This window comes from Pagrus pagrus, assembly GCF_965226575.1.
Source record: "Pagrus pagrus genome assembly, chromosome: 11".
In the NCBI taxonomy this organism is placed as follows: domain Eukaryota; kingdom Metazoa; phylum Chordata; class Actinopteri; order Spariformes; family Sparidae; genus Pagrus; species Pagrus pagrus.
The window spans coordinates 21,234,561-21,256,738 of record NC_140195.1 but is presented as its reverse complement, the minus strand read 5'-3'; the positions used below and the strand labels follow the sequence as shown (position 1 = coordinate 21,256,738).

At 41.5% G+C, this 22,178-nt stretch overlaps 1 protein-coding gene across 1 annotated transcript; it reads left to right on the top strand.

Moving 5' to 3' along the window:
• Nucleotides 1-906: 906 nt before the first annotated feature.
• Nucleotides 907-21,884, top strand: kif5aa (kinesin family member 5A, a). The gene is made up of 29 exons (XM_084365660.1): nucleotides 907-1,487; nucleotides 5,754-5,841; nucleotides 5,950-6,023; nucleotides 6,465-6,569; nucleotides 6,717-6,765; nucleotides 6,931-6,986; nucleotides 7,092-7,179; nucleotides 10,680-10,804; nucleotides 10,961-11,065; nucleotides 11,971-12,119; nucleotides 12,439-12,587; nucleotides 12,679-12,857; nucleotides 13,099-13,167; nucleotides 13,329-13,535; nucleotides 14,019-14,165; nucleotides 14,252-14,440; nucleotides 14,552-14,669; nucleotides 14,759-14,820; nucleotides 15,059-15,165; nucleotides 15,357-15,458; nucleotides 16,386-16,446; nucleotides 16,607-16,678; nucleotides 17,131-17,235; nucleotides 17,686-17,902; nucleotides 18,050-18,218; nucleotides 18,457-18,536; nucleotides 18,684-18,723; nucleotides 19,022-19,107; nucleotides 19,283-21,884. Exons 1-28 carry the CDS (start codon nucleotides 1,359-1,361, stop codon nucleotides 19,098-19,100), a joined length of 3,120 nt encoding a protein of 1,039 aa, XP_084221786.1. The 5' UTR covers nucleotides 907-1,358; the 3' UTR covers nucleotides 19,101-19,107; nucleotides 19,283-21,884.
• The last annotated feature ends 294 nt before the right edge of the window (nucleotides 21,885-22,178 follow it).

The window sequence follows — 22,178 nt, the reverse complement described above, 5'->3', positions numbered from 1 at the left end:
ACTTCCTGAGTCTCATCCCCAGATCGTCAGATACTGATGATTTGGGTTAGCGTCTGACACGAGCTGCCAACCAGCTCAAATCTGGGACTTTTAGGATCTTTTTTGAAAATCTCCAGTTTAAATCTGGTACAATATTTGTGTATTTTTTGATGCAGGTATATATACATATTGTTTCTAAACATGGTCAGGGTTTGCTTTTCTCTGTTTATTTGGCTTTTTATGAGGATATTTAAAACAAATGGTCACAGATTTCCTTAAAATTGAAAATTAGGTCACAGATTAACTGCTGATTTTTTATCATGGATCCTGTTAAAACTGGGACTTTTAGGATCTGGTAACATTGTAAGAGTAGACTATCGAGGAAATATCTTTGATGCAGGTAAATATGTTTTTATTAAAAACATGTATGGGATTGTGCAGCCTTGTTGTAGGTATTTGCACTCAGTGAGTGCTTTCTGAATAGTATTTAAAATGTTCACTCTAAATGACCATGAGTAATTTTTAAAATGTGCATGGTAATGTTTTTGTTTTTCTCAGGTTTGACATTGTGCTGCATCATCCCAGAGTCATAAGACACTGTAATGCTCCACCAAGGTGAAGCTTGAACTCATCTGTTAATCAATAATCTCCCCTGCATTCCCATAATGGTTTCTTAAGCCTTCCTAGAAATACAGTCAGGCACCGGAGAGGGGCCAAAATATGGCTGTGATGATTAGTCACTGCATCAGCGGGGCCTGGCAGCAGCTTTGCAGAAAGTAATGAAGCCATCCTTCATGGCTCTGCTCGGATGTGACGCCGCAGCACGGGGCTCTGGTTTCCGCCCGCATGTCTGCGAGGATGCTGAGCTGTGGGTACCACTTTAAAGAGGCGGATGCAGACCACGCCCTTCCTTCACCCGTCTGTAGAGGGCGCTGTGGCAGCTTTACCTCACTGCCCTTCCAGCAGCATCTCACCTTCACCCGGCCCAGACGCACATCCACCGCCGCACCCGACAAGCAAAAAGAAAATAACACAGAAGAGACAGAGACAGCGTCAAGTGAAGCCACAAGGAGACTCGAGCAACATCACAGTCGCTGGTTTTAATGATGTAGGGAATCGTTTTGCGCTTTGACATCTAATTTAGCCCGCCTCACTGCGACAAGAAAACACCAGCCAGCTGCGCATAAATAAATTGCAGCCTAGTCTCAGCCTGTCAGGATAAAACCGTCTCCACCGTCCTCTCGACGAAGCAGGACGGAGTCAGTGCGCACTGCTCGTCCTTTATTTTGGACCGTCGCATCAGGCCCCTGCTCGCCTCAGCAGCATCCCTCCTCTCGGCAGAAAGCAGCAGCATCCTTCCTCCTCCTTGAATCTGCGCAATGGCCGATGTCCCAGCGGAGTGCAACATAAAAGTGCTGTGTCGCTTTCGCCCCCTGAACCAGTCGGAGATTGTACGCGGGGACCAGTTTCTCCCCAAATTTCAAGGGGATGACTCCGTCGTCGTCGGGGTAAGTGACGGGAGGCGCTTTGTTGTGCATCCAGGCCCTTCATCAATAAATCATGAGCTCGACCCAAACCCTCTGTTTGGGTTGAGGATCGGCAGGATTGACGTGATAATTGGGGCAGCACACGCAGGGATATATCTCACCTTAACCCCTGAAATCTGTCTTTGCCTTAACACGACAAAAACACAAATATATGTTATGTTGTTAAAATGCGCAAACTGGCCTGTAGCATCAGCTGACCAGGGCTGCACTGAGGAGCCTGTGAATGAAACCTATCCAGCCTGTATCAGTCACTTCTGGCCCTCTTTGATAATCCTGATTCATAACATACACCCCTCAGAGGTAATTAATAACAGGCTTTAATGTAAACTATTTTCCACTTGATATTGATGGGTCCATCCATTCATTCAGTCTGTGTGTTTCAGGTAATTAGCCTAATTAATCTGTCCTTAATGCAGCCCGAGGGGGTGGCTTCATTACTCAGCACGTGCCAGTAACACATGCAGGCACACACAGTGTGTAGACCTGCTGGTGCAGAGGTGAAGTCCACAGATGATCTTTGGAGTAGAGGAGATGTTGCGTTTTGGAGATGTGGGGGTCCATCTGATGATGCTGCATGTCTTGTTTACTTAAGGTGCTCAAGGGTGAAAACATGATCCAGACTCTTTTATTGCTACATGTTTAACAGCAGAAGATCATATATGTAAAATCTACATATAAAACTCTTGAATCAGATTTTTGTTAGTTTTATAAAACAAATCTGATTATTTTAAGTGCCATTTTTCTTGATTTGTTGATTTAGGAAATAAACTGACAAATCTAGGTACACTGGCAGAATTTTGCCACTTGTTTTTTTTATACAGTTGTGTAGATGCAGTATTTAATTGCAGACACAATATTTGTTTGCTAAAATTGAGAGTTTGTTGCATAGATGTCTTTCAGACTGGTGATTTGACCTTTGCCATGTGGTTCACATTTACATTTTAAAAAACACTGACATGAATTTGAATTTCTCCCATTACAGGAAGCCAAAATAATTTTCAATTCCTCCTATGTTAAGGCCAAATTAAATGCCATAGGCTTTTAGTTTGATTTAATTAAATGATTGCCTCCACATCAGCCTGTAAAAAATCAAAGCTGGTGCTCTCCAGAACTCTGACACCATTTTCTAAATTTTGTTGGCATTTTTGCTCGTTTGTTGCTGCTTGTTCCTCGTTAGACGTTGTTGAAGAAACATTGATAGAGATCATGAGGACTACATGGAGCGGTGAAAGGAATAATAGGAACCACATTGGAACTTTCTCCGGCCGTAATGGAAACATCTCGACCTTTCTCTACCCTCTCAGCATGACGATGGACAGTAGAGTCAGAAAGTGATCTCTCTAATTGCTTACAGGGAAGATCAATAATCACTCACCGAGCTCATGCATCACTGACTGACCTGCTTTCTCTTGTCTCTGGCTCCATCTGTCTGTCTGTCTCTCTCTCTCTGTCTGACATTTTTCTACATTTTTTGTCTCATTCACTCTCTCTCTCTCTCTCTCTCTCTCTCTCTCTCTCTCTCTCTCTCTCTCTCTCTCTCTCTCTCGCCCTTGTCTCTCCTTTGCTCATCCATCTGCATTTTTATGTCTCTTTCTGTGCCTCCTCCCTCATCCTGGGACTGAATGTCTCTCTCTGCTAAATCACTCTGTCATGGGGGCGGTCTGCAGATGAGTCAATTTGTTAATGACATTTAATACGGCTTGTGTTCTGGCACCTCACGTTATTGTGTTGCATTGTGGCCTCTGTATCAGATGGGACGGTGACATTCAGGGGTTTAATAGGCTGGTTTCTGCAGGGAGGCTTTTCAGGGCTGAGTCACTCTTCTGTGTGTCACACAAAGGTTGTTTGTCTTGTAGGAGGAGCTGATTTATTCTGAGGGACAACGTTTGAAATAAACAAAATATATTCCTGTGGATTTAATGCTTGAAGTGGTCCAAAATAAAATGCCAAACTGCTGCATGAATGCCGAATGTGACGGCAGACAATGTATAAATCAAAAGACGGAGAAGAGTATGTTGTTATTGTCGTGTAGTTTCTGCTGAGCTTTGCACTTTCTGTGAGCAGTGTGTGGGAGCTTCATCTTCCTGTAATGGCTGACCTACTTCCTTGTGGTGTGCACAAGTGATAAAGTTAATCTATTAGTCTCAGGGAAATTCATTCTGAGAAATTAAAAAGACTCTAAGGTCCTGACCCCTCTTCTGTTCTCAGTGTATCTTCTTAAAGAGCGTTTATTTAATCCTTTTTTTCTGAAAAGCCAAAACAAGTTCATATGCTATGCAAATGTGTGTCTACAGCTCTACCAGACAGTAAAATTTGAGCATTTATCATTCATAGGAATATGCTTTTTCACTTTCTTGCCAAGAGTTAGATGCGAAGATCGATGTAACTCACATATCTGTCTGTTAAATATGAGCACACAGCCTGAAGATGTTAGAAAGCTAACAATGTTGACAAAGCACAAAGTTAGCTGGGCTTAGCACCTGCTTAACGCAGAGTTCTAGTGAATTTTGTGCTTTGTAGCTTAGCAAATTGAATACAATGCTATTCTGGGAAATATGCTGATTCACTCTCTTGGACAGCTGCTGTACAGTTAACGTGAATATATCGAGCCAGGAGACCATTAGCTTAGCTTCGTACGAGGACTGGGCAGGGGAAAAAGCTAGCCTGGCTAAAGCCTTGTTTACAATGTGAGGTTGCCAGGCAACCAGCTGAGACTCCAGGAAGTCACTGGGCCTGGCCAAGAAACAGTTTAACATTTAGGCTTAGCCCTTTAAAACCTCGACTTTTAATTTTTACAGTTCAGTTGTTGCACAGATTTAACAAACAAGATTAAAATGTGTTAACTACTGAGCTTTAGAGGTGCTGGTTGGCAGTGGTTGTTCCTGCTGGAAAAACCAGGCTTGCTGGTTTCGCCTGTTTCCAGTCTTTGTGCTAAGCTAAGCTAACGGTCTCCTGGCTGTATATTCATGTTTATCATACAGCAGCTCTTAATAACCCTCGGCAAGAAAGTTAATTATTATATTTCCCAAAATGCCAATGTGTTTCATTTACAAAAATAAAAGGCTGATTACCATTTAGCAAAAACATTCCCCATGAGTCTTGGTACATTGTCAAAGCCTCATGGGAGCTGTAGTTCATTAGTACTAACAAAATAATAATTCAAATTATATAATCCAGTAAAACAGTATTTATCTTGTGTATCTAAAACTCAAGCAAATAAAAGTCTGATGAGAAAACCTTCAACAAGAAAACCCACAGGGTTAGAGATGCTAACAGAAAAGTAATAGAAGCTTGTTAGGACTGACAAGCTAGCTACACAAGGGGGTGCTGCAGAAAAGCTGCTAATAGCACCTTAGTGGATACACAGCTATAAAAAAAACTGTATCGGTACTGTCTTTCAAATGACTTTGTTCCCATGTTAGATATAAAGCTAGTAATGGAAAAGAGCTGTTTTTTAATTTTTTATAAACGACCTTGGTCTATTGTCTGAAGTTGCCAGGTCCTGGATGAAATATGGCTCCGAGAAGCAGGGACAAAGAAACACTGCAGAGCTTTCTCACTCTCTGCTGATACCATCTTTTATTGTGTGCTTACTGATGGCAAGATAAAAGCAGCATTGTACAAACCATCCGCACATGGTAGCAATTTCACCTGCGTGTCTGGATTGGGATGATGTTTCTTTTTCAATATATATATATGTCACCTTGTCATGAACACATTTCTTTGTGTTAAAATTAATTATTGCAGCTTGTTTTTGACAACAGCAATATGATGTGTTGGCCAGTAACATTAATCTGTGTTTTACTGTGAGATATGACATTTAAAGGTTTAAGAATGACACACACATTTTATATTATACCATATCTTTCATTCTATCATGGTCAGGCATGTGCAAGATGATAAGTCAGTCAATTTCATGCGGTGAGGCACTGACCACATCACAGGGATGACGTCATTTCCCAAAGCCTTGAAAGATGACTAGCCTCTACAAAGAGATTAAAGTGCTCCTTTAATCTTGTTTTAAGCACACTATATGATTGATCTTCATTATTGTGTCTTTGTTGTTAGGCTACTTTCCCTAGGTGAATAAAACATCTAAGATTAAATACTTAGTTATTTGACTGTTCTGAGATTAAACCGAAAAATCTGATCACAATTCAGAGAGGAAAACAAACATATCTTTTATATTTTTTGTTAACTGTTTGTTGTTGTTCGTTCTCTTCACAGGGGAAGTCCTTCTCCTTTGATCGAGTGTTTCCGACCAACACCACCCAGGAGCAGGTCTACAACACCTGCGCCAAGCAGATTGTCAAAGGTATGGATGATTTGACACAGTCAAAATATGTTTGATATTTACATTTGACATATTTGACATTTAAGTGTGTGTCCTGTTGTCTCATTGGTCATTCTGTTTTTCTCATAGATGTGCTGTCTGGATACAATGGCACTATCTTCGCATATGGACAAACCTCCTCCGGGAAGACTCACACCATGGAGGTCAGGGCTCCAAGCAAAAAAGAAAAACTATTTCTTTAAAGTTTCTCTTATTTGTCATTGGTTATTTTTTGTTCCATTTTGTTCCACGTTTTGGGGGACTGGATTTTGGGTCTTTTTGACATTTTCTCTTTTGACAAGTACGAACCAATGCATTTACATTGTTTCTCAATTTATATTACTGAGATTTAATTAAGTTTCCTTCAACAATGTTTTTTATTCTTTTCTAATCGTGCTTGGTCTACATATTCAAGTCAAGTCAAATCAAAGTTCATTATACCCCAATGTCATACCTCAAAGGGCTGTAAATAAAATTAACAAAACCATAGAACAAAGCATTAAAAACAGAATATTGGCCACATACCAAACATACAATAAAAAAAGTAATAAGAAGCATGAAAAAAAAAGCTAATTATACCTTTTATCTGTGACTTCCTGTTTCAGGGCAAGTTGCACGATCCTCACCAGATGGGTATCATTCCTCGCATCGCCGAGGACATTTTCAACCACATCTTTGCCATGGATGAAAACCTGGAATTCCACATCAAGGTACTGTGTTTGATGAGTCTTGTGTTGTGTTTCTTATGTTATGACTGTGTTGGTTTGTGTTTGGACACAACAATAAATAACTGCACCTTTTTTTTTTTGTTTGTTTGATGAGAAATGTGGTTCCCAATTTTTTTTCCTTCTCCACAGGTTTCATACTTTGAAATCTACATGGATAAAATCCGTGACCTTCTGGATGGTTAGTGCTAATGAGTTCTTCCTGAATCACCTGCACCAGTATTTTGATTTGCCAAATTGTGAAATATAAATGAATGTAGCACCAGTATAACTACTGCATGGCTGTGTCACACTTTGTTTTAATACTTAAAAACACTCATCACTGGAAATTTTCTCCGTTCTTCAGTGACAAAGACCAACCTATCTGTCCATGAGGACAAGAACAGGGTGCCATATGTCAAGGTTTGTGCTTTATATGTCGTCTTTTTTAGGTGAAAACTAGTATTTGTGCTGCATCAGATCCACAATATTAATTCTGTCTCTCTTTTGTTTCCTCTTGTCTCTCAGGGATGCACTGAGCGTTTTGTCTCCAGCCCCGATGAGGTTATGGACGTGATCGACGAGGGCAAATCTAACCGCCATGTTGCTGTGACCAGTGAGTCTTTATCTCAGAATACTACAGAATTATTGCACCACATGATATACAGAGGGTACATGAGTAATGCAATTTAAGACAATAGAAAAACAGCCTAAAAGTAAAATGCTTGCAGTGAAACATTTTTAGGCGTCCATCTTAAGAATAAAGTGAGTTCTCTTGTTCCTCCTCTTCCATATCAGAGCACGAGGTCTAGTTTCCCTTCAGTGCCAGCAGTTGCACTCACTACTCGTTACTGATGCGTGATGTGACATCATATAGCCTGTTATTGTGTCTTGTTATGTAATCTTCGTGTTACGGCCCGCTGTAATTTTCAAGCTTCATTCACTCCCATGAAAAAAAATAAGATCCTGTCAGATGGAGTCCTCTGTAATGTAACTGGCAGTGACTGACGAAGCAGAGCAACATCTCTGCCTGGAGCCATTTTCTCAATAAAATCATTCCTTGTAATAAAGAGAAACAGCCCTCGCTCTTTGCTCCCTTAATAAACTGGTTTCAGACTGCAGTGCGCCGCAGTATTCGGTATTTTATCTTTTGAGAAATAAAAGCTCTCTGATTCATATTTCCTGCACCTTGTTTTGGCCTCCATGCTGCTGACTCACTCCTCTGTGGTCCAGTAATTATAAATCCAGTAATAATAACTGAATAATGGCTCCAGTGCTGCAGGTTTACAGGTCACAGTGGTGCTTTAGCTTTATTTTTAAAACATTTCATTGCAGTGTAAAAAAACAGCTAAAAATAACTAGTGACCTAATTACCAGATTGTACTAAAGCACATCCATGACAATGTTGCAACAGCGTAAGCATTTGTCTTACTGTCAGTGGGATTGCTCTAATGTGTGGGAGGTATACCGAAAAAAAGCAAGAAAAACAATGATTGTACCTCGCTGACATAATTAATCACATTTCTTTTGAGCAATTAAGACTTGTAAACTGAATCATTTTTAACAGACAACTTCGTATTGCAGTGGAGGCGTTCAAAAGGTGAAAATACAGTAAAGAAAGTCCTTAAGCAATAAGCCAGCACAGCGTATTCATCTTTTTTTCTGTGGTGGAGTCTTGTGCTGACTCACCGGGCTGAAGTCGACTGAAGTGAAAAGATCAGATGAGCTCTGGGATTCAGTGCTCAACAGAAACACCGGGACTGCTGCGCCGTAATAAATCTCAACCTGTGCACGTCTCCTTTCTTCAGAGTTAATGCATTTTGTGCCTCAGTGCTCAGGACGTTTGTTCGTCATCACATCAGAGTCTCTTTGACATTTGCAAGAAATCAGTGATGAGATTTAGCCCTTTTCATCAAAGAGATGGACAGGTGTACAGTAGACCTGTGTACATACTGATTCTAGAGGATCCATTTGACTGACACTGTCGAGGCGTCGCCCTGAATTAGAGATACATTTAAAAATCTGTCACAATGCTAGAAACCAGTGTTGTATTAAGTATCAAATACTCATAGTTGAGTAAAAGTAAAGATATGGTGTTAAAATTTGGCTTTTGCAAGAGTAAGTGTCACCCATACAAACAGTACTTAAGTAGAAGTCTTAAAGTATCTGATATATAAATGTACCTCAGTGTCAAAAGTACAAGTAAAAGTAAAATATACATGCATTTGCATGTATGTACCATATACTGTATACTATGTTTTGACTGATTATCTGCCGTGACTATTATTGGACCTGATTTTCAGCATTATTGTGATTAGAAACGTTGTTTTCCCTGTAAAAACATATCTCATTTGTTGATTTTGTTATTATTATTAATCACTAACACCACAAAAATCAACACAGAGTATCGTGGAGTCAATTCAACTACAGATTAACCAAATACTATTTATGTAGTGTATTTCATCCATCATGTCACATCAGTAGGACATTTTGAGCTGCAGCGGCAGACATTTAATGGCCCGTACATTAACAGTCCTGCTTCTCAGCGCGAGTCTTTAATCACTTTAAACGGAACCACTGCAGCTTCCTGATGGTGATAATCTGAGGCAGCGAGGTGAATCACAGGTCAGAGTGATGCTCACATTTAAAATGGAGCATATCGAATACATCAACTGAGACAAAATGTAAAAAATCACCTTTATCACCAGAAATTAAGTGTTCTTTCAGATTAAAGACCACCAAAAATAACAGCTTAATCTCATTTATCACTGTTTTCCAGTGCTGTTCAAAATGTGTGTAAATCAGTAATACTTGTGAACAGGAATATAACAGGCCCCCCTGTGCGCAATTATGAGTTGAGAAGGACGAAAATGCTGAATCTTCATGATTCTTCATGTATATATGCTAATAGATGTGATGAAAGACTGTATGCACCTTCTGGCTATCCAGTCCAAGACTTAATTACAGAAGGTGAAGTCCTCTCCAAAGCTTTTTGTGCCTTATGTAAGGTAGACAAAACTGCAATGTTTATTGCTACTAATAATAGATGTTTTTGTTCAGCAGAGTATCTATGTAATGATTTTTCTATGCAGACGCAGGCACTTACTCAGCTACAGAGTGCTGTTGCCTATGAGAATTGGCCACTGTGTGTCTGTGAGGATGAGAACTCAGACTGCTATTAAAGAACATCTGTGTAATAAATCGTCCATTGATTGAGCTGATCTATGAGAAGGCCGGCAAAAAATACTGTCCGACCCATCTCATACTCATTACACTGAGCTACAACTCGTGCTCTGGCAGAAGTCCCTTGGTGCATGTAAGACCGCTATAAATATTCATTTTTGCCCGTGTGTGAAGACTTTAAGTCGACAGCCATAAATAGATAGTATGAACCAGAGGATTGTGTGGGCTTGTTTCTCAGAGGTTTGATGTGCCTGTGAGGGAGATGATGGAGGTGTTGCATGTCGATTGGGTGCTAAGACAAATCTCTTCACGGTGACAAATTAAACAGATCTAGAAATCATACAAAATGTTTTAACAGTAACACTATGGGAAGTCAAATCCGACAATAATCTAGCTTTGGAAATGGACTGATGGATGCCAGCACAGTCTTCTCTGTTTCCTGGTTGATGCCTGCTGACTCACGGTGCTGCAGAGCGGTGTGCTGATAGCAGACTAATGGGCCGACACTCTGCAGACACCGAGCTGATATCATCTGCAGAGAAACCTGAACTCACCGTCTGTGAGGAGGTCCGATGAATAGAGACATTTAGAGAAGCGCTGTGTGTTATCTGCACTCTGTTCAAATCCACAGATAAATAACCTCAAATTAATCTTCATGCGATAAAAGAAAGGCATGTAAATAATAAGTTTTTAAGTAAAACGTTTTGTGTTTTTATTGTGATTTCTGTTGTTAAAATAATTTGAAAGAAATGAAAAAACATTTTTGATGGTCCTTAAAGGCTAAAGTTTGATTCGATGAATCAACACACAACACAATTTAAGCTACTTTTAACAGCAATTTAAGAAATGTGTATCTGTAAAGTTGTAACACTGCAGGAAACTTCTTTTTCTATTTGTCCCCCTAACTGATGTGTTGCGCCTGTCTTTGTGCAGACATGAACGAGCACAGCTCTCGCAGCCACAGCATCTTCCTGATCAACATCAAGCAGGAGCATGTGGAGACCGAGCAGAAACTTTGTGGAAAACTCTACCTGGTGGATCTGGCTGGCAGTGAGAAGGTAGGAGACACTGAGGGAAAGACCGTTAATAAATCACCAGCTTCCAACCTGCAAATACGCTGCTTGACGTGACCTCACGATAACTGTTTCTTTGTATTTCCTCAGCCGTTCGTCTCTCATGTCTGACTTCACTCGCCCTGTCTCTCTTTATTCCAGGTCAGTAAGACTGGAGCTGCAGGATCCGTCCTGGATGAGGCTAAAAACATCAACAAGTCTCTTTCTGCTCTGGGAAATGTCATCTCTGCCTTGGCTGAGGGCACGGTGAGCCATTTTCGCCATACTTCCCTTATAGAGTAACAATTAGCCTGTGTGCCTTAAGATTGATAGTAAAATAGATCAGGAGAAATATAGACCTGGATTTAAGGTGCAGTGTGTACGAATTTTAGTTGAAAACATTCAAAAAATGATGAAATAGCAGTTTTGACATAATGACATCTATGTGACGATTTCAAGGACCTTTGGACCAGGACAGGACAGGGCGGGGAGGGCTAACCGTCCTGGTCCAAAGATCCTTATGCTAGTGGTGTGAACACAGACGCTCCCCTGGTGCACAGCTATCTGAGCTAACTAGCTAACGGTAGCTACAGTTATTAGCAGTTATGCTGCCCCCTGTTTGTTTTGAGTATGAATTCAACAGGAATCAATTTCTTACATATTGCACCTTTAAAGTAAAATAGATCAGCAAAATAAGTAACCTTCCTCTCCCATTTCTTGCACTATTGTAATGTAATGTAATAGCTTTTTGTCCTTCCTGTCTACTTGTTAATGAGGTGCATCCGTCCCAGAAGCCGCACCCTTCTTTTCTTTCTGCCAACTCAGATGCCAAAACTTTCCCTGCCATTTATAAGATTAGTTGGATGCGGCACAATCAATCTGTTACCTTTGACAGCAGTTTTGCGTTTCCAAAATCGAGAAATTGAGAGGAATGAGAGACTGTACGTTTTTGCAGAATATAACCGTCTGATGAATCAGTGCAGAATTACAAAACCAGGTCTACATGAATTTCTTTCATTTGTTTGGGTCCAAATTGTATCTTGATCTTGATCTTTTTTCTCTCTCCTCTGTTTTCCTTTTTAATCTCACTCCTTTCTTCTCTTCTCTCTACTTTCTGTATCTTCCCTCATCATCTTTCCTCCCTCCCCCTCCTCCTCTCTCTCCTCCTGCAGAAAAGTCACGTGCCGTACCGTGACAGCAAAATGACCCGCATCCTGCAGGACTCCCTCGGTGGGAACTGTCGCACCACAATGTTCATCTGCTGCTCTCCCTCCAGCTACAATGACGCCGAGACCAAGTCAACTCTGATGTTTGGACAACGGTAGAGAAATCTGTGGATACAGTCATTGCATCTTTATAAAGGAATTGTGTTTATTAGTTTATTCACATGCTGCCACAACCTAAACCAAACACTTTCCCCCCCCAAGAGGATTGCAATGACTTGATTATATTGTACTCATTAAATATTTATTTTGAGAATATAATGTTCTTTGACCAGAAAGGTATTAATCTCTTTTGAGCCAGAAGGTTGGAAGAATATCTCAGGCATGGAGCTGAACTTTGTGCAAATAATCTATTCTAAATGTTAACAAAACATATTTCTCATACAAATATTTCTCTGTGTCCATCCTGTGTCACAGTGCCAAGACCATCAGGAACTCTGCCTCTGTCAACCTGGAGCTGACGGCCGAGCAGTGGAAGAGGAAGTACGAGAAGGAGAAGGAGAAGAACAAGACTATGAAGGACACCATCCAGAAGCTGGAGGCTGAGCTCAACCGCTGGAGAAACGGTGAGACTGAATAACTTCAACTATTCTGTGCTGATGTCAAACAATACTGCATTATTCTCATGTGTTTGTTTATCCATCCTCCTTTCATCAGGAGAGGACGTGCCCGAGACCGAGCGCACCACGTCCGATGTGGTGACCCGTATCGAGACTGTGGAGGAGCGCCCCATTTTGGACAACGACACCTCCTCCATTGTGGTCCGCATTTCCGAGGAGGAGCGGCAGAAGTACGAGGAGGAGATCCGCAAGCTGTACAAGCAGCTGGATGACAAGGTCCAAACACAAAAATACAAAGATACAGATTACAACAGACACTTTTTTGTGTCTGTTTTGTGTCCTTTTAATTTGTGTTTACACTGAGATCCAATTACAGATATATACATGGAAAACAATTATGGACAAACGAGATTAAGCCTAAAAAGTGCCTGTGTCACATATTGTCATACACACATTTGATTGATTGAGTCTGGATGGAAGTGCAGCTTGTACTCATGATAATATCATGTTTATACAGGATGATGAGATCAACCTGCAGTGCCAGTTGGTGGAGAAACTGAAGCAGCAGATGCTGGACCAGGATGAGGTACACACATACACAAACACACACTGTATGCACACACAGACTATGATGGAGGGGATCTTTACACTTTCCAAACTGAAGCTTAAAAACAATTGTCCATTAAAGATCTGAGGACTGGACAAAATACAGGTCCTCATCCGCCTCCTCCCTCACTTTCTCTCCAGCTCCTGGCCTCATCCAAAGGTGATGGAGACAAGGTCCAGGCTGAACTCGGCAGGCTGCAGGTGGAGAGCGACTGCGCCAAGGCCGAGGTGAAGGAGGTGCTGCAGGCTCTGGAGGAGCTGGCCATCAACTACGACCAGAAGAGCCAGGAGGTGGAGGAGAAAGGCCTGCAGAACCAGCTGCTGGCTGACCAGCTGTCCCAGAAAATGGTACGCTTTCAGAGAAATAGTGTGAATGTGAGATTGACAGAAGAAGAGATAAACTCAGTGACAGGAGGAGGAACAGAAGGACACGCTTGCTTGCTCGCTGCACTACAGAGACAAGCACCTGCTGTAGGAGAGCAGCCTCCAATGGAAAATACTGCCGGAAGAATAGCTTATTGCCTCTGCCAAGTGGGTTTTTTAGTCCCATAATGTTCATTGAGGTACATAAACATTTGAATGGCTGGATGAAAAACTTGAATTTTGTGATTGAATACTGTTTTCTTGTAGTTGGATGCCAATTTCTTCTCTTTGTGGCGATATTTAAACAGCCATAATACTTGCAAGCATTGTGCAATCACATTTAAATGACAGGTGCACACAGCTCTTCACAGCAATCCTGCAGAATGTGATGGCATTTCACCCACAGGTGGGGCTAGCAACCTGATCATTTTAAATGGCGATAACTCAGTGTCTTTTTCTCTGTAACAGGCCAGTCTGATGGAGCTTGAGGCGGAGCTGTCTCGTATGCAGGAGGTGAGCGGTCAGCAGAGGAAACGCATCGCTGACGTCCTCAACGGTCTGATGAGGGACCTCAGCGAGTTCAGCACCATCGTGGGCAACGGGGAGATCAAGCTGGTGAGTTGGATCACAGTGTAAAAAGACTGTAGGTGCGACAGATAATAAAGTGAGTGGTCTTATTGAGTCTCCTGTTCTGTCCTCAGCCGGTGGAGATTAGCGGTGCGATCGAGGAGGAGTTCACCGTGGCTCGCCTCTACATCAGCAAGATCAAGTCGGAGGTGAAGAGCATGGTGAAGCGCTGCCGCCAGCTGGAGAACATGCAGCTGGAGTGCCACCGCAAGATGGAGGAGACCGGGAGGGAGCTCTCTTCCTGCCAGCTCCTCATCTCTCAGGTGAGGGGTCGAGGGACAGGGAGGGGAAGAGATTTAGTTGTTGTAGTTTGTCATTGCTGGGTTTTTATGTTGTTTTTTGAATATCTTGTGTGTGCATTTGTGTTGATACAGCATGAGGCTAAGATCCGCTCTCTGACGGAGTACATGCAGAGCGTGGAGCAGAAGAAGAGGCTGCTGGAGGAGAGCCACGATTCTCTGAGCGAGGAGCTGGCCAAGCTGCAAGACCAGGGTAACATCACACGAAAAAAACATTTTTCAGGAATTTGCCTGAAGATTTAAGGTTGTAATTCTGTGGTGAATGCTTTCTTTGTTTTTCAGATAACTCTGTGCAGGAGGAGAAGGAGGCAGAGAAGGGTGAAACTGAGGAGGGTAATGTGAAGGTAAGAAACAACCTGAGTATATTTGTTGAAATTCTGACATGTGCATCCTTTCATCCCAGAATAGGATACAAGTAAAGTACTTTTTGTTCAGATTTGACTCGTGTGACATATCATGACTTCCGTTGCTCCAGAGAATCATCTCGAACACATGATGTGCCTCTTTGATTTAACTGACTTTTTCAGTTTTCAGTGCTGGAGCCAGCATCTCTGAAGAGATATTTGCTCTTTTCATTTCCAGAAGATTCGCCAGCAGGGGGAGTCTCACCGTGGTCTCCATCACAAGCAGCTGGCCCGCCTCCGGGATGAGATCAATGAGAAGCAGAGGATCATTGATGAGCTCACTGAGTGCGTGGCCATGTTAATTAGTTCTTTCTATTTACACAAACATACTGCAGATGTCATCATGACAGTATTACATACATCTTTTAATACTGCATGCATAGTTTACCATTTTTAATTTGTGAAATAAACAGGTTTGCTGTATATTTATTTAATCTTACCTTTCAAACATGTGTGTTGTTGTGTCACCCCTGCAGTCGTAACTCCAAGCTGGAGCTGGAGCTGGCTCAAGTTCGCGCTGACTTTGAACGCCTGAAGAGTCAGGACAGCTCCAAGAGCGAGCGCCTGGAGGAGCTCTCGTAAGTGTTGGAGACGTCCATTTTCTCACACTTCACTTCTCCATGCTGATTAAAAAAAGTTCTGAATGTTGAGTACTGAATGTGTGGGAAGTAGATTACATTTGCTGCAGCAGATGGTAGCAGTCAGCAGTTGATGCTGCTGCTGATTATTGATAAAGTTCAGTTCCCTACTCTTAAAGGTGCACTATTTAGTTTTGGAAATCATCATTCCTTGATTTTCACGACTGAATAAATAAACAGACTGTCATCACAGGACAACACAGTTTCACACTGTTTTGCTTTGTTTATGTTTGCAGGACACTTCTAAGAAGCCACCTTTCTAGCTTCAATCAGCATTCTGATGACCTGATATCCCTCTGACAGCTTATTTATTTAGTTTATGAAATACTGTATATCAAACAGTTTATATTATTATAAAGAGTTTATATTATTACCGCATTAACCCTTATTAACATTGTAAATGTTTCTGAGGTTGAAATTCTTTCTCAAAACTACATAGTGCACCATTAAATTCCAGCAGAGGGCACTCTAAACAACTGTTTTTATCATTTTGTGGTTTTAGTATTCATACTTTATATATGTTATTTATTTATTCTATTTTGTTTTTTCAACTTATATCAATTTCTTTTTGTAGCATTTAATGATTAAATCAAATAATGATCGTTGCTTGCATTATCTTTTTTTTTAATACTTTTATACTTTTTATACTTTTATATTTTATTGCTTGTCTTATTCTATTAACCTTTGTGGGGCTGAGGGGTCTCTTTTAAATCCATTTTTATTTTTCTAACTTCCTGCACTTGTCAATCACATTTAGAGTATTGAATTGCATTTTTATTTGTCTACAGGGTGTTTATGAATAAAGTTTGATTGATTGACTGACTGAAGTGGCCTTATTTATAACAAAGATTTTGCTTTATCCGTCAGATTCCTGCATGAGCGCCACGAGCAGACTAAACAGGACTTGAAGGGTCTGGAGGAGACTGTCGTGAGTATAATACACACCACTCAATGTCCACCTCTGTCCCCTCTGAAACATCATCCCCTGCTGTGTCTCTCTGCTCTCCTTCCTTCTGTATAACCTCTCTGTTACATCACAGTGTCCAGAGTTGTCTTCTTAACCTCCTCTCCATCTGTGTGTCCTCCAGGCCCGCGAACTCCAGACCCTCCACAACCTGCGCAAGCTGTTCGTTCAAGACCTCACGTCGCGGGTTAAAAAAGTAAGCAGCTCAAAGATGATGACATAAGGCAGTAACTTAGGAAATTTGTTGGTTTTTTTTAATCATGCTAAGGCGGTATTAAGAATTCTGTGACCTGAATACCACCTGATAACACCAACAACATCCTGCATCCCTCTAATCCGCTTCACTTTTTGATATCATGGATGTAACTTTTACACTTTTTGTGAGGACCAGGAGATTAAAGAGCAGACAGAATGCTCTGAAAATGATAACAACTCTGCATGTTTGGCACTTTTTATTGTATCTATAGTGTATTGACAACTGAGAGGTGTAAGGTTTTGTTCCACGATGGCAGGTCTTCTCATGGTAATCGCTTTTGTCAGCCCCCATCAGATGTTGCCTCACTTTTCTGCCACTTGACAGAAAACATCCTCTCCTCCTTTTCTTTGTGTTTATCGTCTCATCGTCCTGCTTCCTCGTCCTCTCTGCAGAGTTCCGAAATGGAACCTGATGATAGCGGGGGGTCTTGCACCCAGAAGCAGAAGATTTCCTTTCTTGAGAATAACCTGGACCAACTTACAAAGGTTCACAAACAGGTAAGAAACACACACAATGGAAGAGAGGAACTGTAACCTTTAGTGACATAAACACAGTCTGTAGGTTTGGGTAGTTTCATTCCAAGAGATACAGCCATTTTGTGAAGTAATTTCCCAGCCACGTGCACAACGTTACACATCTTCTGCCATTTTAAACACACTTTAAGTAATTACAGCAAGTACAAATTATTCAGTTTTTGGCCCTAGATGTCATTTTCTCTGTGACCTGTGGAAGTGAAGAGCAATTTGCAAGTGACTAATAAATTATATTGTGTCATATGCTGTAATTAAGCGTTTTTTGGATTATTATTCCTGTTAGATTAGTTTACATTCAACTGAAGTGTCGTTGTTTTAGTTGGCTACACATTCTCCTTCTTCTCTCTGTTTTCTCTCTTCCATGAACATCCCATTTTTCTCCACTGTGTCATCCCTCTCTCCCTGCCCCTCCAGCTGGTTCGTGACAATGCAGATCTGCGTTGTGAGCTTCCAAAGTTGGAGAAACGTCTTAGGTCTACTGCTGAGAGAGTTAAGGCCCTGGAGACTGCACTGAGGGATGCCAAGGAGGGCGCCATGATGGACCGTCGGCGCTACCAGCAGGAGGTCGACCGCATCAAGGACGCCATGAGGGCAAAGAGCGCATCGAGGCGCCCCCATGCAGCACAGATCGGTACTATGGAAATTCTCTGAAGTGAAATGTCTGAAACGCACGCCATTTTGAACTGACTTGCTTTTACTTAACAGTAACTGCAGTAACAGTGACCCAGTTTCATAACAGTTGGACACTAAACCTGACATTGCTTTATCATCCCGACAGCCAAGCCAGTGAGACCGAAGCAGCTGCCCGTCTGCTCTCCCACCAACCCGTTCTACACTTACATCCGTGCCACTGAACATGCCAACACCTACAGCAACGCCCTCTTCCAGAGCAACGTGACACAGCCCAACCCCGCCAACTGCAACCCCAACTCCGTCCAGAGCAACACGTGAGTTAAAATCCTTACCTCCACTTTATCCAGCCAGTCGAGGCAAGGTCTAAAGTCAGATTTGTCCATAATTACATTTTTGAGGCCAGGAAGAGTCTGAATTGTTTTACCACTGTGTTCCTTTCTTCATTGTCCACCTCTAGATTTTTCAAATTACAGGATGACTCTACATCACTTGTAAAGTCACATACTGCACTTGTATCTGACTATGTTTGTTTTCCTGTGTGGTGTTTAACAGAGTTTCCACAGCATTGGGTTACAGAGCAGGCAGATACAATGGAGACATACTGGAGTCTTTCCCACTTAACATTGACAACGGTGAGTACAAGAGCACACACAGCTGTCTGTGTACAAACTGTTGTTCACATATGTATATGTGCATACAAATGTTGATGTTTATTGTGAAGAGCCCAGTGTTCATGTTTTATATCGATGCATGACATCAAACTGTTTTGTTTCCAACAGGTAACAGCATCAGTGAAACGAGAGACATCAATGACAACAGGTGAGGATAACAATAGGATACCAGTAAACTGAAAGTGTAACTTACTTAAGACTTGATTAGAATAAATCTTTATCAATGAAATGAAACAGTATTATTTAGTTCTGTAACTTAAAGTGGGACTGAATGAATTTGTGCCGGAGCCTTTGAATTTAGATGGAATGAAAACTCAAAGTTCTTGTCAGTTTGATCTCCCACACTTGATGGCACTGTTTTAAAAGTAGTCCAGTCGAAGTGACGCAAAGCACATGACTTTGATCGTTGTGTACTGAGTGTTGTGTTTGTGTGTCTGCATTAACAGGAGTGAGGTTCACTGTGGCAGCGAGGTGGATGATTCAAACAGGCACTACATCATTCAGCAGGAGACCGCTGCAAGTTAATGCCATGGTAAATTAACAAAGTACACTGAGTCGTACACACACGCACCTTCTAAGTCTTATTTTACAGGGCAATAGCTTAGACTAGATTAACTAGAAAGAATCTGCATTTTGATTTACTGGATTTATTTTGCCGATTTCTGTGTTTCTCCAAACAATCACTTCCATTTTTTCTCTCTCTCCAGAAGACGACCAAACACTGTACCTGACCTGTCCAAGGACGCTCTCCTCCCATCTGCATGCAGCCTGTCTCCCTGTCCCTCCACTGCATCACTCATGAAGATGATGATGAGGATCAGTAGCCCCTGTAGTCCTCTAACTAGATGAAGCCCCTCCTGCTCCCATGGTGACCACTCTCACCCTCAGGACTGGGGTCCAGTCTCCTCCAGTTCAGTCAGCACAGGAAGTCAGTTCAATCAGACATGTTTTTTTTAAACACAGAACTTTTACTTATCAACTCATAGATGCTTATTACCTCCTGAGGTGGTTGAACTGAAACTGGACTCCATCCCTGATTACACATGTTGTAAATAATAGTGCTGTATACTCCAGTAGAGGTTTTTGACCAGCAACTGTTTGTGTTAACGCACAGCCTCCACCGTCCCCCTGCACACATCTTCTTAAGGGCATCATGTACAAGACATACTGTAGGCAGACGTGACCTTTTTCTCTGTCGTAAATAAGAGTATAGTGTGTAACGCCAGCTTGTAACAGAAGACCTACACTCTGCATGCATGTCGCTTAGCAGGTTAGCTTTCAAATCTTTGCATGTGTCCTGATTCCAGTCAGGAGCTGGTATGCTGCGAGTGAAGCGTCGACTGATCGACTTCGACAGATGTCTTACACACACACACACACATACACAGACAGATAGAGAGGTTTCTCTTAATCCTGAACCTGGTCTCAGTGCCCTAGAGGACATAAGATGTGACATGCATCAGGGAAACGCAGCCCTGACTTTAAATCTGCATCGAGGAAACATTTTCTAATTGCTTTGGTACTGTGATGTTGCAGCTGTATGATGCCATTGTACATTTCAGGTAATGCTGCCCACCTCCATTTAATGTGGCTCCCCCCCACACCTTGTGAGTCTTCATACCGAGCCTTAACAAGAGCTGATTTCTCGTGATCAAACTAACACGGCGTCACATACATACATTTGTAATTACTACCTCTAGAGCAGCTCATTATATCCGTATTAGAGCATACAAAGACATCATCATTTTTAATGCTGATTACGAGCTGAACTTAGAGTTTCTAGAGAAAGTTGCAACTTTAGTACACCAATAGCTGAAGGTAGATTTAAAATAGTCTTATTAGAGCAGTAGTTATGATCTCTTAAAGTTCATTCATACACAGTTTCCTTCTCCAACATGTGACAGGATCAGAGCTGGGCTGAAAATGTGCTCGCACAACTTTTCTAGTGCGGCAGACGACCAGAAAGTTTCAAAGTGCGTGATGCATTTTTAACTTTTGGAACCATGAGGCTGAAATTATGACGCCTGAAAGCCTCGTTTTTAGTGTAAAGATACACTATCGACTTACCTCCCCTGTCTTATCACAATTCTGATTTGGAAACAGAAGTGAAGTAGCATCTCAAATCAGTGATTCAGTGCTTTTAAATCAGGGCCATGAAAAGTCCAGTGAGGGAGTGTCTGCAAACCAGTCCCCAGCTGAGCAGCCACCAGCCTGGGATGGACAGAAGCTTGTTGTTTGTAGCTTGTTGTCAGGCCGTGCTGTAACTCTTCTGTTAGAAAATCCTGACCAGCCAATCAGGATAGAAGAAAGCAGCACGCCTTAGGTGGGCGATGAAGAGATGGATGGACTGAGCTGAGTCACTGAATCAAAGGACAGATTAGACTGTTCTCTCTTGTGTGAGAGAAAGAGTTCATTTTGATTTCTATTTGTTTTTTATGTCTAAGCTTTGACCAGACATATTTGATCAGAAGTTGACTCTGATCTGAATATTCAGGGTTTGATTATGAATCTATGAATATTTAGTTACCAAAATCCTCAATCCAGTGTATTATAACCATGATGGACTTGTCCTACATGTAAATTAGCCCCAGAAGGTCGTTCCCAGTCGTCTGATTCTTAACAGCCTCATTCATGACATCACCGCTCTGTGTCATGCTCTTACCGGCATTAACAACATCTCAGGGCTTCACATACACAATCACAGCCACTGTGGGCCACCACCATCGTCTTCCTCATCAAAACGAGATGATTGCTGATGAACAATCAGGTCAGTGCGTGCTCTTCGAGGCTCAGCAGATGAACAGAATGATAAAACTAACATCAAACAAATAACATCATTTTATACATCGTATATATCATCTCCATTCTTGCGTATGACATAAAATGAAAAGAAAAATCCTTCAGCCGCTCCTGGTCAGACCCTACTGTACGTGTCCAAGCAGTCCCTCTATTTGACATCATGTTTCAAGTATAATCAACAAATCTGAAGGAGGGGAAGTGTGTACTATAACGTCACCTGCTGTTCCACTGTCTGATTTCAACATATCTAAAATACATGTGCTATATATTGTTAATCTTGTAAGTAAAATAGCGTGCCATGACATAGTAAAACGCAAAAGAAAGGCACATGCTAACTTTGTTCAGAGAAATGTTTGTTTTATTTATTTCTGTATGCCTATACTGTAGCGTCAACATGATTATGTGAAGAATCACCGTGCATAATTTCTGTATATATAGACTCATCACTATGCTGTATTGTATGTGAACCATTGTGTTGTAGTAAAAAGTTCAATAAACTTGTAGAAAGGAGTTTGTTAATGGGAATCATTTGAGTTCAAAGGATTGTTTGAATGTCACGAGTGATGTGTGAGTATAAGAGAGAAGAGAGATAGAGGCTGTCAGCTGAAAATGACTCCATCTAGTGGATGGATAGACAACTCTATTTATAGAGATTTGATTGGATAAAAAACAGGGCTGTACAGTTAATCGAAATATTATTGAAATTGCAATATGGCAAATTTGCAATATCCAATTTGCAGAAGCTGCGATATTAGCTGCATTACAATGAAGTACTATAATGATGCAGAGATGCCCTGGCTGACT